This window comes from Vigna radiata, chromosome 2 (genome assembly GCF_000741045.1).
Source record: "Vigna radiata var. radiata cultivar VC1973A chromosome 2, Vradiata_ver6, whole genome shotgun sequence".
In the NCBI taxonomy this organism is placed as follows: Eukaryota; Viridiplantae; Streptophyta; class Magnoliopsida; order Fabales; family Fabaceae; genus Vigna; species Vigna radiata.
Window position 1 is genome coordinate 24,647,896 of NC_028352.1, and position 17,289 is coordinate 24,665,184.

At 32.7% G+C, this 17,289-nt stretch overlaps 2 protein-coding genes across 6 annotated transcripts; both read right to left on the minus strand.

The window, feature by feature from the left end:
- Positions 1-493: 493 nt before the first annotated feature.
- On the minus strand, positions 494-3,834 carry LOC106776314 (60S ribosomal protein L3). 2 transcript variants are annotated; one of them, XM_014663728.2, is made up of 6 exons: positions 3,718-3,834; positions 3,523-3,622; positions 2,224-2,334; positions 1,631-1,935; positions 1,020-1,429; positions 494-895 (listed from the first exon to the last, which is right to left on the minus strand). In XM_014663728.2, exons 2-6 carry the CDS (start codon positions 3,605-3,607, stop codon positions 637-639), a joined length of 1,170 nt encoding a protein of 389 aa, XP_014519214.1. In that variant the 5' UTR covers positions 3,608-3,622; positions 3,718-3,834; the 3' UTR covers positions 494-636. The 2 variants fall into 2 exon arrangements, with proteins under 2 accessions (XP_014519214.1, XP_014519222.1); XM_014663736.2 differs by lacking the exon at positions 3,718-3,834 and having other exon boundaries at positions 3,523-3,636.
- A 4,544-nt stretch (positions 3,835-8,378) lies between these two features.
- On the minus strand, positions 8,379-12,040 carry LOC106755730 (zeaxanthin epoxidase, chloroplastic). 4 transcript variants are annotated; one of them, XM_014637940.2, is made up of 11 exons: positions 11,959-12,040; positions 11,461-11,888; positions 10,610-10,772; positions 10,443-10,517; positions 10,256-10,356; positions 10,051-10,166; positions 9,572-9,783; positions 9,256-9,338; positions 8,933-9,047; positions 8,667-8,770; positions 8,379-8,579 (listed from the first exon to the last, which is right to left on the minus strand). In XM_014637940.2, the coding sequence occupies exons 1-11, from the start codon at positions 11,980-11,982 to the stop codon at positions 8,570-8,572; spliced, it is 1,431 nt and encodes a 476-aa protein (XP_014493426.1). In that variant the 5' UTR covers positions 11,983-12,040; the 3' UTR covers positions 8,379-8,569. The 4 variants fall into 4 exon arrangements, with proteins under 4 accessions (XP_014493426.1, XP_022634638.1, XP_022634639.1 ...); XM_022778917.1 differs by having other exon boundaries at positions 8,667-8,773; XM_022778918.1 differs by having other exon boundaries at positions 9,572-9,786.
- Positions 12,041-17,289: the final 5,249 nt, after the last annotated feature.

Consider the following 17,289-nt stretch of genomic DNA (forward strand, 5'->3'; position numbering starts at 1 on the left):
AATTAGATTACAAATTAATATTATGAAGTAAAATATTAATATTAACATTAATCTTATCATAAAGAACAAATTTCCTTAAAACATAGTCCATTCTTTATACATCGGAATTAGAAATAAACTTTCAGAAGAGACTTTAATTTTATGTGTAGAAGAATTAGAAAGGTTACAAAGATCCGAGAATGATTAGTACAACACAATTTCATAATTTTTCAAAATTTTAGAGTAGAATGATATTCACATTCGATTTAATGTTGATAATAGTCTTGAAATATTGTTATTTTGGATTGCTTCTTAAGCATGTTTAAGACAAACAACTATTTAATTTATATCTAGCAAGATCATTTATTGCGAATAAGAGGTAAAGCTTTGAATACAAGAATAAGCAAACAAACTTGGGTTTGTTCATAACTATCAGAAAAAATTATGACAGACTAAAATAATAAGACAAACTGAATCAATTTAAAGAAATCAGCAAAAACTCAATTTAAAGGACTGGCAAATAATAAGCTGAATCGATTAATAGATAAACAGAAGTTATCTTAACAATATTGAAATTTTAAAAGAAAATATATAAAAAAAATACAATATTCGTTTGCTGCAAAAATTGTTGAGACTAATACAGTAAAATGAAGATTTTTATGCCTTCAATCGACCATAAAACTTTTGTTTCTCCTGAGTGGTCTGGAATCGTCCATGTCCAAACTTGGAAGAGGTGTCTATGAACTTGAGTTTGATCTCTTCCAGAGCAACCCGAGATGTCTGTTTGAGAAGGGACTGACGAAGAGTGAGAACCCTCTTCTTGGGTCCAACACAGCATCCCTTCACCATAATGTAATCATCCTTCACCACACCATAATGTGGGAACCCACCCATTGGGGTAATATCCTTCTCAGTCCTGTCATTATTATAGTAAACTTAGCAAACAAATCATTTTCAACCATTTCATTATCATTATCTTAATAAACATGAACATAAACCATTTCGAAGGGAACTAAATAACAAAGAGGCATCTACTGTACCTGTCAAATTCAGTGATGGCAGCATGTGACTCTTGGCCAGTCTTGGCAACTTTGTAGATCTTCTTATTCAACTCAGTTCGATGATGATAACCATTCTGACCAGCCCTGGCAACAGTGAAAGAAACACGGGCAGGGTGCCAGGCACCAATACAAGCAACCTTCCTAAGACCTCTGTGAGTCTTGCGAGGTAGTCGAGTAACACCCCAACGAGTCACCACACCTTCATAACCCTTACCCTTAGTCACACCAATGATATCAATCATCTCATCTTTCTGAAAAACTGCATCCACTGGGATTTGCTTCTCAAAGAAGCTGTATGCGTAGTCCACCTTCTGTGCTACTGTTCCACCATTAACTTGGATCTCCATCAAATGTGCTTTCTTCTGTTTCAGACCCCTCAACTTCCTTATCTACAGTAAAAAAAAACATAACATTTCAATAATAATCAGAGTAGCCACCAAATCAGTTGACATTACAAAATCGTTCAACATAATTAAGCGGAAAAACAAGACAGGATCTGCCACATTACTATATTAACGTAGAAAAGTAACCAAACTCAGCCACATAGATTTTTTGCAAAAACAAAAACCCAATCTAAACACTTCACCTACCTGAGTATGAGCAAGAACACGAATGACAGTTGAATACTTCTTCAATTTCTCAAGCTGAGATTCAACATCTTTCTTTCCTTCCTCCGTTTCATACTTCTTTGTATATTTGGTAAAAGCCTTCTTTTTAGATTTGCACCAATTCTTATAAAATCGTCTCTTGACTTCTTCACTTAGATGCTGAGCCCAAACAGTATTCAGTGTACGAAGGCCACGTGGTGTCTTCACATATCCCACAACTCCAACAACAACCAACGGAGGAGTTTCAATTATAGTGACAGCTTCACATGTTTCTTTCTTATGAAGTTCTACAACAGAAGAAAAGACAAAAGGCAACCATTAACATCCAAGGCATATAGGTAAAAATATAAAACCCCAATGAGTACCCAAATAGTGACGTTAAATAGAATGCAAAATCAGGAATAAAAGATGACTATTATAAAAGGAGCCAAAAATTGATAGAAGTAATTTAATTAGTTAAAACTGAATAATAAAATGTGAACAATCAAATTCCATTTAATATCTGTAAAAAACTCATAAATGACGATTAGAAATTGATCTGTTTCATATAGTTTAGACAAAAAAGCCACGCTTACTTGATCCGGGTTTCTCAACTTCTCTGACAATGTGGGTCATTCCAGCCTTGTAGCCCACAAAGGCAGTCAACCTGCATGGTTGATTAGGATTGTCTTTTGGGAAAGACTTCACTGCAGTAACAAAACACAGACTTTTCAGGACAACTATCAATAACATACTGACATAAGCTAATATCATACAGTATAGGTATTACAGGCAGCATAGCTTCGACGGTTACAATGCTAGCAAGTGCTTACCTTGAACTGTATTTTAAAGTGAGGTGAAGTGATGGTTTATCATACATCTACCATTAAATAATTATACTAAACTTTGAAAATTAAACAATCACTGAAAATATAAATAATAATTGAATTATTGAATTACATGGTAAATAATACAATTAATTAAAACCCGCAGACCAAAGCCTTTTATAGAAGACATCTGGATTGCAAACACATTTTCCCAAAAAGGATAAAAATCATAAATGGTTGCAATAAAAATACAATGCCTGAATTTCCATTGCGATCTCCATGTCTACGACAACTGTTGTCATTACCTTGATTAAAGGTAAATTCCCAGTATAGATATCATTATATGAGGTGAACGTTCACATATTAGATTCTCATCTGTTCTACAACCAGATTGATTGAATTAAAATAAAAGCAATAGTTTGAATTGTGCGAAAATAAGTGAGCAAATGATGATTACGAACTATTTTATTTAGAATAAAAAGAACTATACAACATAAAAAAACGATTTCAAAATGAATTTTGCCGAAATCAGTTCTCTTTCAAAATCAACATTGGAAATGCATCCAAAAATCATCAAAAACTTAAATATTCTATTTAAAACACTTAAAGTACTTGTTTTCATATAATATTTAGTAAGTTAAATAGAAAAAAAAAAATCAACCTCCGCGTGCCAAGCATAAAACAGAATGTCACCAAATACCTATAGCGGTGAAGAAATGCTTCCAAACCAAAGGCCTATGGCAAAATGCATGCCAATTCTCGAGCTCATTAGTTTTCCATCCCAAAACCTCTGACAGGATTTTGGCAAAAAGAGCCGTTTCTGAGACTCCAGCCTTGATTAATCATTTTTTTACGGAAGCAATTTTGTTCACTCATCACAAGGAAATGGCAATAAACTGTTAATGCCAGCACAAAAAACAAAAACTCTTTGTAACGAACATATTGGTTTCAAGAACTTAAAGTTAATTCAGATCCAAAAATCCCTTTACAAAGTCAATTAAATCTCACAGTGAAGAACAGTGACAAAAAAATATCAAATAAACAGGCCAAAAATGTTTAATAAGTCACCCTTTCCACGATGACGAGAAGCTCGCTTCCTTGGAAGAAATCCAAGGGAACCGTGCCTCGGGTGCTCGAACTTCCGATGCGACATCGTTTGCAGCTTCAACTGTTAAATCAACTCTAAACATAAGCGCTAACCAATGAAAACGAAAAGAGAAAAGGGAAAAAAACATACTACAAGATCCATTGTTAGCTACATACCAGCAGTGCTACAGTGAGAGAGTTAGAGAAGAACTATGAACGAGGGTTTCGCAAACACTCTTCATTATATATAGCACTCACAAGGCGCCGCACTGCCACATTCAACCCTAAACAAATGGGCTTCGGATCGCAAAACAATGCTTTTGGACTATTGGGCTCTCCCAAATGTTCAATAAGTGAGATTAATTAAGGGTGTTACTCCCTCCACCTCCCCCTTTCCTCCCTCCACCTCCCCATCTTTCTTTATTTTTTTTTAATTACAATAATAACCTTTTTCTTTTCTTTTTTAACCTTTTTAATTTCTTTTACTTTTTTAATTTCTCACTTCTCCTAGCCCTACTCCCACCAAGATCCGCCTTCTCTTCTCCCATTTCCGTTACATTGTTTTCTTCAGGTGTAAACTCTCCAAACTTTATCTTTATTATTCTCCATGGTGCAGTATTGTTTGCTTTCATCGATTTGTAAACAGAGTTCGGTGTTGTTATATGGAAAGAAATTGGCGCAAATGACCCAGAAAGAAGCACCGGAAGCAATTCTCCAAGAAGAAGATGACCCAACTGCGGAACTCATATACCTTGACCCAGAAACCGACCCTGCCACCATAACAGACTGGGAACTTGACTTCTGCTCCAAGCTCATTCTCGACGCCAGAGGGAAAAAGATTTGGGAGCTGGTTGTGTGCGACCAAACGCTGTCATTGCAGTACACCAAATATTTTCTAAACAATGTCATTAACAACATTACCTTGAAGGATGGTATTGTTGCTCTTAGCGATGAATTGGGTATCCCGTTGCCCGGAAACATTCACTTCTTCAGGTAGTTCAGGAGTAAGTTTCGTTGTAGGAAATATAGCAAAAGTGAAGCAACTTTCTAAATAAGCTTAAATTAGCTTATGCATGAATTAATATTAGATTTTTTAGAAGTTAATGAGAAATGACTTCTACAGATTAACTCATGTATAATCTAATTTCGATTTACAAAGAAACTGATTTCACTTTTTTTCTTATTTTTCTATGTAGTATATGAAGATGTTTCTCCAATTAGAAGTTGGAGTATGGAATGTTGGATTAAGTGTTTGTTGCTTTGCAGGTTGCAGATGCAGACAATTATTACAAATGCATGTAATGAGCTTCGCATAAGGCCTGTTCCTAGCAAACGGGTATCTATGGACATCGCAGAGATGATTCAGCTTTCTCACCTTGGAATATTTTCTTTCCAATTTCTCACTCACCACACTCTCAGACCAAAGTGGGTAAATATAAATTTTTACTGAAAGGATAAAAAAGGAATAAAAAAATAGAATGAGGGATAAAAAAAGAAGGAGAGGTGGAGGAAGGAAATGGAAAGGTGTAGAGAGCAACACCCATTAATTAATTGTGTACATGGTACAGCTTCTTACACTATACCAAAATAATTTGATTAGTTCCTGGGCAAGAGTTTTTTATTGAGTGCAATCTTGATCCAACATACCGCAAGAAAATTTATTATTATTTATTAAAAAATTTATAGATAAATCACAAAATTCATAGTTTTACTTGTATTATTTATGGACAAAAATTTGTAAGTAAATCAATAGTTAACATTATTTAATAATTTATTTGTAAATAAATATCTACCGATAAATCTGTAAATAATTTATCTACAAATAAATTTTTAGATAATATATTTGTTAACTTTGATAGTAGTGATTTTTTTCTTGCAACTCTTTTGTAAGACATTGAAATTTGTCATAAAAGTTTATAATAGTACTACATTATAAAGAATTTATATATCATATAAGAATAAATCATGGAAGCAAATAATTTAAACATTAGTAAATTGATTTAACAACATTATATATCAAAACATGACAAGCATCCTCAAGGCTTACAACACAGGTCTATGAATAAATCAAATTTTAGTTTCATAGTTTTTAAATATATAAATAATGTTTGTCGAGTTCTCATGCTTCCTCTAGAGTTCCTATGTTGCCTGTCGAGTTTCTATGTTGCTTGTTGGGTTGGTTATACTACCAGTTGAGCTCTCACGTTGTCTGTCAATCTTCCATGTTTCTATTGGACTAGTTATAATCCAAGCTTTATCACTAACTATCGAGTTGTCATACTGCTAGTCAAGCTCCTATGATGCTTGTCGAACTGTATGTTAAGATGTCAAGCTTTTATAACCGTTATGACGTCGATTTATCCTATCGATCTTCTATGAGTGTTTGACTGTATGTGTGAGGTCCTGTTGTAAAATATTATTATTTTATTACAATTGAAAGTTGTGCAACGTTAATATTTTATTAATTAACAACAGTCAAATCTTTAAATGCTGAAACTGTAAAATTTTATAGGTTGAAACAGTCAACATATCTGTTTTAATTTATTTTATTTATTTTATTTTTTCCTAGCTCTATAAATAGAGAGCACTTTTCCATTCCAAATGATCTCTTTCTCATTCTCTTCTCTTCCTAGCTTCATTTTTATTTCTCTTCTACAAATTATCCTGAGTATAAACTCTATTAGAGTAGAGTTTCTTGCTAGTTCTGTGATCCTCGAATACTTTCGAAAAGTTACTGTTGTATACTAGGGAACTTGCGCAACACACCGCGGATAAATACTTAAGGACAGTGATCTACACGTCTCAGGAAATTACGGTATGAGATTTTGTAAGCATTTTTACTACAGATCCATCATTCTTCGTCACGCCTCAACCTGTTTTCTTCTTTGCAACCATCTTCACAACTCTTAACACCATCATCACTTTCACTTGTTCCTTCGCATACATAACCAATCCACAACATCAACCCAAAGAATATCATCCCTACTCTGGTATTAATTTATCATATCCAAAGAATAATGATAACATCAAATAATTAGAAGATAAGAAGTCATAAAACTCACTTAGAAATATTCAACACATTTTTTTTTTGCAGAGCTTATACAATAACTCTGGCTTATTTAAGTAAGTCAACCTCATCATATCTTCCACTCCCTCGTGCTCATCTTTGTTTATGTCCCTGAGAAAGACGTTCTTCGAAAGAGCAAAAACCTACAACAACAAGAACACACCTCACAAATTCACCATGCAAATTATGCATCAGCATTCACAATTGCAAACAAACTAAATTAGATAGAAACAAAACTCTCACCTTATTGCCATAAGCAGTAACAACGATAATTATGTTTCCTGAAGCTTCTAACAAAACTTTAAGTGATATTATGAGACATAGAAATGAAGACAATTTTCATAAACCATTTGGAGGTAGTTTTAGGCAAATCTTGAATGTTGTCAGGAAAAGGAACAATATATGATGTGGTGAAGTCATCAATAAACTACTCTAAATTATGAAAAAATTGCAAAGTTCTTACACTGTGACAAAATATGAGATTATATCGCGTAAGATCAACTAATAGTGATAAATCCATAAAAGACTTCTTAGTGAAATTTAAACATAGCAAATAAAGACATGAATTTAAATGAAACTGGTGAAGACAACGTTGAAATACGAGATGGTTCTCTAATTCAAAACAACTATACACCTTTACAATCTTTGGTTGACTTTGTATATCCTAGCCTTCTACAAAATATGATGAATCCTAATTTTTTTTATGATGATTCAATACTTTGTCATACAATTTAGTCACTTGAACAAGTTAATGAGTTCATTTTATCAATAATATTTGGTCAAGAAACTTATTTAAGCTCAAACACACCTTATTGATGTAATGAAGACTAAAAAATTTAGGTTAAATGGTTTACACCTGAGTTTGTTAATAATATTAAATGCTCAAGCATTCCCAATCATAAGCTTAAATTAAAAGTTCGGCTACCTATCATGCTTTTAACTTTTAAGAAACATTGATCAAATATTATAAGGTATATTTTGAAACATTGATATCTTATTTTGAAATTAATCAAGATCTTTAAAGATATATTATAAGGTATGTTTTGAAAACAATTTTTTTTATTAAAAATACAAATAATCTAAACATTTTCAAAATTCACATGAAAGAAAAAATATTATTTCAAATTTAATGAAAGAAGAGTTAATTACAAAATGAAAAAGATATAAAAGAATAATTAATATCAAAAGAACATAAATATCTCTTGAAAAATATGATTCAAAGATAAAAAAAAATAAAATAAGAAAGTAGATGAAAAATCATATTGTAACATCTATAAAATGTCTAATATTTCAACCATAGAATCATGGAATCCATACAGTAGACAAAAATGACGAGATTGATAGAAGAATAAATATAATGGAAAAATGTCAAGTTGCATAAAGATGTGATCCCATAAGAGGAAAAAAGAAAATAATTAAAAAAGAAAATAAAAGAACGAGGGTCAAATTTAAAATTGAAATAAATATATATTAAGAAAAAAAAAGGAATGTTGAGAATATTTGCTTAATATCTCTTTACTTAAAATAGTTTTTAAGAAATTTTTCAAATTTTTAAAAATATTATTTACATGAAGATAAAAGCATATTTATTTATTATTTAAATTTAGAAAATTAATATTTTGATATATATATATATATATATATATATATATATATATATATATATAACTTTTTAATGATAAAAGTATGCTGTTTCTGCAAGCCCATAAGGGTGACATTTGGCAAGACATCATCATCTTGTCTCTGCAAAAGCAATCATTTCTACCTTTATGAAAATCAAGTTTGCTTTAATTTTTCAAAGATGTATACCAATGTAAATCAATAATTACACTTTCTTTCATCTTCAACACATGGCATGGTATAGTGTTCTCAAATATACATAATAGAAAAAATACTACTTCAACTGTTATTATCATGTTACAATTGAGGACCCTTTTTCATTTCATCATGTTGCATGTGTGTTCACCACAACCTGAAAAAAATGAGACCAAAATCAATATTCAAAACCTAATATGAAAAACAAGAAAGAGGGTTGAAAAAATTCTGCAAAAATTGATACCCATGCCCTGCCATCATCCAAGTAACAAACTGTGGAAAAGTGAACTTGAAAAGGGCTTGAGCTACATGAATGCCAGGATGCTTTATCTGCATATTTCTTACATTCTTCTGATGATCAAAAGGTCAAGTGTCACAACACTTTTGTTTTGGTTACTAGATAGAATTGAAGATTATACACATTTAAATGGACAAAACTTATATGTAGTTCTGTTATAAAATTTTGTCTCAAATAAATTCTGCAGGAATGAAGATGAAGAGAAGACATACTGATAGGGGCCAAAATTTGACTTCAATGTAGGGTTGATAGTTGACTAGCATTTTTGATGCCATTCTGCTAGCTGTGTGTAACACCCTTACCCTTGGAATTCTTTTCTTCTCATATCTAACAAAAGATGAAGTCACAAAAGTTCAACCAAATTATCAGCATACCAGTTTCAGGGCCATGAATTAAGGGGACAACACATTTAGAAGTTGTAAGAGAATGTGATGCTTTTTACATTCAGGTGGTATCAAAAGGAAGAACCATTTTCTGTTTAAAATAACAAATGACATACCAAAGAGGAAAACAAAATAGAAGACAAATATGATACCTTCTAAGGGCTGAGATAACTTCAGACTCATCAGGATCATGTTTAGCAATCTTGTCAAGCTCAAGAATCAATTGGTAAGAGTCCTGAAAATGTATTACAACAAAAGAAGACAAATTAAGAGGTTAGCTACTCAGGTATGGCTACAGGTTTATGGAGAAATGAAACTGAAAATAAGACACATTAATAAACAAAATAAAGATTTTAGTTATATTGTAATGCTTATCCATGAAGCACTATATATATTAATGCTGCCAGAATTGTGTATTCTGAAGGAAATGCATTTCATTTTGGATGTTGAATGTTGGAGATGACCAACCTCTATTGCCATGCAACCCCCTTGACCAAGATTTGGTTGCATTGGATGAGCTGCATCACCCAACAAAGTCACTCTATCAATTCCCCAAGTGTTGATCATGTCTCTGTCATATATATCCCTCTGCAGAATCATATTCTCTGGTGTTTCTGATATTAGTGCAATCACTTCATTGCACCAATTACCAAAGAGATCCAAAAGCCTCCTCTTCTTACCTGCTGAAACATGGACCAATGAACTTGTTTCAAATTTTCAACCACCATAGCAATTGATACACACAACACGAATGCATATTCTTTGTTGAATTTTTTGTATTGTTATTATGCTGAGACTTCAAAATACACTGATATTGATATATTAAAAAGTTTTTAATATATTTTAAAACATCAAAATCAATATCTGTAGATTGAAGACTCAGCAGAAATACAACACAAAATACTCAACATAGAATCCAAATTCTACATAACATAAGGTAAATATACCTTCTAGGAAAGGATCATTTGATGGGGGTTCCGCATGGAAAGCATACCATTGCATCTTTCCATGGCCAACATCTGAAGCAACAAANTACTGGTTCATGCCCAAGAACACTCGATACCTTCAAGTAGTCACCAAATCAGAAACTTTAAACAGTATAATAGCTTATTAACCTCGTCCTAACATGTTATTTGGGAATGAAGTACCTACCCAATTGTATNAATATACGGTGGTACATAACTTGTTAATCCACTATAGCTTGTGAAACCTGAGTAATTTGCTTCTTGGCGCCCAAAGAGTTTCGAACGAACCTGAGAAAACAAAACAGAATAGATTGAATGGAAAAAGCAAGGAAAACAAGAANATAAAACTGGAAGGGAAGGNTGGTATNATTTACTTCTGACCATATTCCATCTGCTCCTATTAAGATATCACCATCATGTTGCTCACCATTTTCAAGGATCACTCTAACCTGATGTGAGTGGAAAAAATATTAAAAAAATCTGAAAAGAACTAACATAAGCCTTGTGCAATCAGAAATTAGTTTTTCAGAGAAACTCAAACCTTGCTAGGTTCCTGAATAAAATCCACAACTTTAGATTTGTTTCTTAGTATATTTGGACCAACTGCATTGACTAATATATCTTGCAGTGTCATCCTACATATGACTAGGGTAAGAGGAAGCCTCTTCCTTGAAGCAGGAGTCAAAAGATCAAACTCACCGAACCTGAAATGGAAATAGGAAAAATAAAAAGAAAAGAGAGTGACAACAAGACACAATTTGTGTACCAAACCACCAAAAACCTTCTGAGATGGTCATAAATAATATATAGAAAAGAAAACTGCAATAATCTAAGATCATTTTTCAACTACAAACCTTCAGAAGGTTCGGTTAACATAGTAACTACAGTAATCAGCGTGCCACAGTACATTGATTTCTTTCAATCATATTCAAACACATACTGACTAGAATGAAAAATGCTAGCAACACAATCTTTTGAATACAAGTTTTATCACTGATCAAAACTTATTGGAAATCACAAGATTTTAAGAATTGGATTTTACTTCTTAAGTAATTAGTCTCTACCATGATTTTCAGTTTCCAATAAATTTTAACCAATTGTAGAGGGTGGTGTGCCAGAAGGAGAGTGTTTTCCTGAAGAATACTGGCATTATTCTCCTGCTAGAATTGGAGTTTCAACATGTTAGAATTAGTGCATGCATACCTTTAGAACACTGATTGCTGAGATGAACCTCCAGTTTTAATCAAAGAAGAACACAAACAACAGTCAAAAAACAGTATCTTTTGTCATGTATTATGCAGTATATATACCATGTTGTCTTTTTGAAGTCTCATGTTGTACTTCAAAGAACAGCAATAAGAGAGAAGAACATGATGAAACATAACAAATTACCATTCTCCAGATAGACCATCAGCAAGGCCATTAGTCCTATTGGCAGTGACACAGCCAGCCTCCTTTATCTTCCATGCAACACTCTGATCGATGGCTTCCAGCACAGCAAGGGCACTGCTCAAGAGTTGAATTGGGCCTCTGTGCCTACCTTCACCTCTAACAGCACTTAAATCCTTCTCAAACACCTTCACTGCATACCCTTTGTGCTTTGCAGCCAGAGCCAAAACAAGGCCACCAATGCCTCCACCAGCCACCAACACTCTCAGCTTCCTCTTCTCTTCCTCTGAACTCGGAACAACCATTCCATTCCCACCTTCAACTCTAACTGAACACCTTCTCCCATTCATCTTCTTACTGGGGTATCCATATCTGTATCTGATTGAACCCTGGTGTTGAACCTTGCTACTACTTGTGCATGCACACAGGATCTGCACAGAAGCCATTGATCAGTAATGGATTGGAGAAGTGAAAGTTCAATTTCTGATCACTTTTGCTAACCAAAAACAGTATATTCTTCTGCATCAACAAAGTACTGTATTAGCAGCCATAGTGCGCTTTTTCAGTTCTTTTTCTGAAGCTCACACATAAATCAACCAAACTTCAACTCTTTACCAATATAAATTAAACTAATGGAATTTTTATTAATCATTAAATATTTTCTTAATTGGGTTCTTCTTAATGTCTTTTAAATGCTTCATTAACATGACAAATTAATGCAATAATTACTACCATTTTAATAAGCTCTTTAAACAGATATGAGAATTTAAATAAAATTATTTTTTCCTTTGGAGTAATTAATTGTTCAGTTTTAAGTAAAAAATCAATACGATAATATTAACTGTTTCTTTAATATATTATCTTTCAATAACATTATCATTGCTTGTTCAAGCTATTATCGGTATTATTATTTTCTTAAACTGTTATTACGTTTAATGAGTGATTCGGTTTCTGTATATATGATTTACTTTAATTTTTATATTTTTTTATTTAATTGAATTTTAATTTACAAAATCAATTTAGTTTTTCTATTATATTATTATCATTAAAATTTAAAAGACATTATACGTGTTAAAATTTGAAAAATGTCACTTGATAAAATTGAAAAAGGATATAGTCTTAAATGGAAAAAATAGAATTAAACATATTTTTTATTTTTTATTTTTTATTGGAATTAGATTTTTTTTTAAATTTAGATTAATTTAGTACTTTGTAAATTTAATTATTTTAATTTAATTTCGTTAAATCTATTTGAAATTTCTATTTTTCGATTAATATTAAAAAAAAGTGTTGTATAGTTTAAATAATTTAAATATTATTACAAAATTAAATCATATAAATCACTTGAATGTGTTTGAAATACGTTTTAAAACATCGACTAAATTTAATAAAATTTGAAGAAAGTAAATAAATTCACGCATTTCTAATTAAATTAAAGTTTTGAAGAAAACTAATTTTAATTTTATTTAATAATGTAAAAATATGAAAAGTGTTATATGTTGGCTTATTTTAGATTTTCATACTTTTGAATGTTCGCCAATTTCAAAAAAAAAAATTAAATTGAATCTTTTTAAAAGATTTAAAAACTACACTAAATTATTTAAAAATAGTGAAAGACACGTTGTTATTACTATTATTTATTATTATGAAAAACTGGGTTCCCTTCGTGATTGGTGTTACCGAAAGACGTTGGTGGACGCGTCTCGGTTATTCAGGATTTACTTAGAACGTAAAATCACTAGTGCAGAAACCATCTTTAATGTATGTTAATTTGGGCTTTTAATGTCAGCTACACAACAGATGTATATAAGAGTGACGTCATGGGATGTTGGAAATCCTGTTAACCGACGTCAGTCGGTTAACGATATCCACCGACGTTTATATAGATGTCTACTTATACCCACACTGACATCTAATTTCTTTATATAGACGTCCACCTATGCATAAAACCGACGTTTACATGAATATATAGAGGTTTAAAATGACACTAACCGACGTCTATGTTCCTTATAGACGTCGGACCTGACACTAACTGACGTCTAACAAAGGCGTTGTGTTTTAGTACAATTTTGATCCAGACTTTCGGTAGCATAGTGCAACACTCTCCTCTCGCTAGTTTCCCCACAAAAAAAAAACTTGCGTCTTTTGAATTTTCTATGACATTTCAACCCAAAACCGAACCTGGGTCCATGACTACTTCCCATTATTCAACCGCAAAAGAAAAAAATTATGGTGACACAAGAACTAGACAAGGACCCAAGTTCCATTTTGGGTCGAGAAGCCATAGAAAACTCAAAAGATCGCCACTCTTCTTGTGAGGAAACTAGCAAAGGGAGAATGTTGTACTATGTTACCCAAACAAAGGATCAAAACTGCACTAAAACACAACACAAAGAAAGCAAATTTTAATCAGTTCAACCACAAGATAATAGATGAAAGACTAAATAAAGTTTAAACTGTAAGCACAAAAAAAAACAACCACGCACCTGGAATGCAAGAGAGAAAAAGGAGAGGAGGAAGACGAGAAACAACAATAGAATGCCGAAAAGAGAGAAAAAGAAGAGGTGTGGCAAGAGAAAAAGGAGAAGAGGAAGACGACCGATATCAGAAACTGAATGTCGCGAAGAGTTGCGGTGTATTTAAAATGGAATTGGGCGTCGGTTATTCTTCAGAAACCGACGTCTATAGACGTCGGTTATCCTACTAACGTGATGTCCAAGTGAACATTTAAAACTGACTTTTTGAATACCCATTAGACGTCGGCTTCTGTCAGGGGGAACCGACGTCTAGGAAGCTGAACCGATTGACGTTTGATATCCTGTCAGGGATGTTCACGACTGTTGGTATGGGCCACCGACGTCTATAATAACATACACGTCGGGGCCCTAAATAGCCGACGTCTCAGGCCCTCGAGTTTTGTAAACATAATTATTACAAATATAAGAGGCGTCGCGTAGCCCGAAACGCAGATGTCAACATTGAAGATTTTTTGTCTTTCCCGCCTTCCAGACATGCCTTAGACGTCGAATTTGGACTATGTGACGTCTAAGCGCCTGAGAATTAGGTGAAAAGAATTAAATGCAGCCTAGTAGACGTTGGGGTGCTGCAGTGCTGACGTCTTGAAATTAATAGACATCTGTTTTTGGATAAAACCGACGTCTAGTTTACCAGGCTATTTACGATAATGTCACCGTCTGCTCCTATACGTCGGATTACACGCAAACCGACGTCTTATGGGTGACGTTAAACAACATTTTTGCACTAGTGAATGTAATGTCTAGTAAAAAGACCTGATATTCGTGGATATTCGGAGGTAAAATTTGCTTGGGGTAGGAAGAGGTATCCACGGGTAGCGAGTATTTTAATACCTGTTTATTAACGAATCGGGTTTAGGTATCCTATTATTCGTATCCACGGATACCTGTTATCCGTTTGAAAAATAAAATTACAATTTTATTTATTAGTTTTCTTTAACTTTTCAATTTGATTTTCTTTTTTATAATCCGCAATAAAACTTGGGCCAAAGCCCAATTTTATTTAGGATTTCTTTTCAAATCTGAACAAGAATAGGAAGTTGTCCCCGTTCCTCACCATTGCCACTTCTGCTGCTCCAACACACCGTCACGAACCACAAACTTCAATCGTGTCAGCCTTTCGACACCACAGTTTCATCACCTCTCACCGGTTGAAATCGGAATCTAGCCTTTACATCGAATAATTCTTCAACCTTTTCCACCGTTTAATCGAACCATTTCACCAATTAAACCACCATACCTCATCGGATCTTGAATCTACACCGAACAAACCTTCAGATCTAGGGTTTGTTTGAGCCTTTTCTTCTCCGACACCAAAACCTAGGGTTCCTCATTTCGAATTGCTTCTTTTGTTGTTTCTCGGATTGTCAGCTCGCTTCGTGCCAGCTTCTCATGGTTCCGCGGTGGAGCGAGAGTTTCGCGATGCCTTCCTCTATTTTTCTTTCTTGCTTTCTAGTGAAGTGCTCCAATCAAACGTTAGATATAGATCCCTAATCATGATGGAAGAAGATGTCTGGAGTAACAAAACTTCTCTTGTGTGCGAACGGGAACGAAAGAGACAACTGCTCTTTGTGCGAAAGGGAACGAAGGAGACAACTGCTATCTTTGAAATGAAAAATTAGGATTTCTGGATAAGAAAAGAGAATGGACTATTGGGCCTGAATTTGGGTTTGGTGAAAAATGGGTATCCGCGGGTTGAAAAAAATCTGCGAGTTTTTTTTTTATGCGGATACCCGACGAGTAACGGAGCAGTTATGGGTAAGATTTTTTAAATACGGGTCGGATTACGGGTAGGCACTATCCGTGCTCGACCTGACCTATTGTCATCCTTAGTCAAAACAGTTGCAACACAATTATTAAGAAAAGAAAATATAAATTAACATAGTTTCGAATCATGTTTTTGTTAAGGATAATTTTCACCGTATTTATTTTTATAATATTTTAATATCATTTACATGTCATTATTAGATTGATCTAAAATTATTCCATAATTAATAATAATAATAATAATTATTATTATTATTTTATACACTTACATAAACTAATCACAAAATGACAAGTAAATAATATTAAAATATTGTAAAATAATATTTTTATATTATTTTTTCTTCCATTCAGATAATCACATTAATAGTTTTTGAAGAAGGACAAATTAATATATAAATATAGTGCTGTGCCAAACACGTATTCAACTTTATACACAAACACTTTATCTAAATAAACAAATATTCATTCCCCCTCCACTTTCCACTTCAAGATATTTTTAGTTTCTCCTACGACTAATTTTCTTATTTTAATTTCTGTAAAAAAATCCGTTCATCATCTTTTAACATTAGTAATTGTTTTTTTATTTTAATGTTATATGACACTTAATAATTGCTTATGTTAGAATAAAATATGTTTTGACTATCCATGACACACCCATTTGTTACGAGACAACGGGTAATTTTTTTAAAATATTAACATAAATACTATTTATATATTTTAAACAAATATTAGAGGAAAAATTAGTAAATATATGAAGATAATAAATCATATGATCAGTAGCACCTGAATCAATTATTTAATTACTATCTTTAATAACAACAGAAAGATTAACGACAAAGTTATATATACCTGATTTGGTATATACCTAATTTGGTCACAAATCCGGCAACATTACAAATATAACTCTTGGAAGCTGTGGAAGTTTCGAAATCATGTCTCTCCGATTGGTTTTTATCGAAAGAAGCTATCATAAATATGCAATGAGAAAAAAACATTGATTCCTATATTGTAGAGAATATTAGTGTTTGACTCTTGATACCATATTAAAAGGTTAAAAGAATGATTCTGATGTATTATTTCAAAGAGTAGAGTACTATATATATACATACAACGATCCTATAAATTCTTTATCTATTAAAGGAATGACAGGTGCACAAATATGCACAAATTAAAATAATATCTAAATTATAACTAACACAATATTTGATTGTATAATATTCGTTAATAGAATATTTGACATATCTTAACACACATAACCAAACCACAACATCAACCCAGAGAATACCATCCCTACATTAGTATCAAATTATCATATCCAAAGAATAATGATAACATCAAATAACTAAAAGATAAGAAGTCATAAAACTCACTTAGATATCATTCAACACATATTTTTTAGAGAGCTTGAACAACACCCCTGGCTTATTCAAGTAAGCCAACCTCATCATATCTTCCACTCCCTCGTGCTCATCTTTGTTTATGTCCCTGAGAAAGACGTTCTTCGAAAGAGCAAAAACCTACAACAACAAGA

Excerpts from the sequence above, each read along its gene's own strand:
- LOC106776314 (XM_014663728.2), bottom strand. The coding sequence starts at position 3,607 with ATGTCGCATCGGAAGTTCGAGCACCCGAGGCACGGTTCCCTTGGATTT. Across the intron at positions 2,335-3,522 it reads TTCTCGTCATCGTGGAAAGG|TGAAGTCTTTCCCAAAAGAC; the intron begins GTGACTTATTAA and ends TTGTTACTGCAG. Across the intron at positions 896-1,019 it reads GCCATCACTGAATTTGACAG|GACTGAGAAGGATATTACCC; the intron begins GTACAGTAGATG and ends TAATAATGACAG.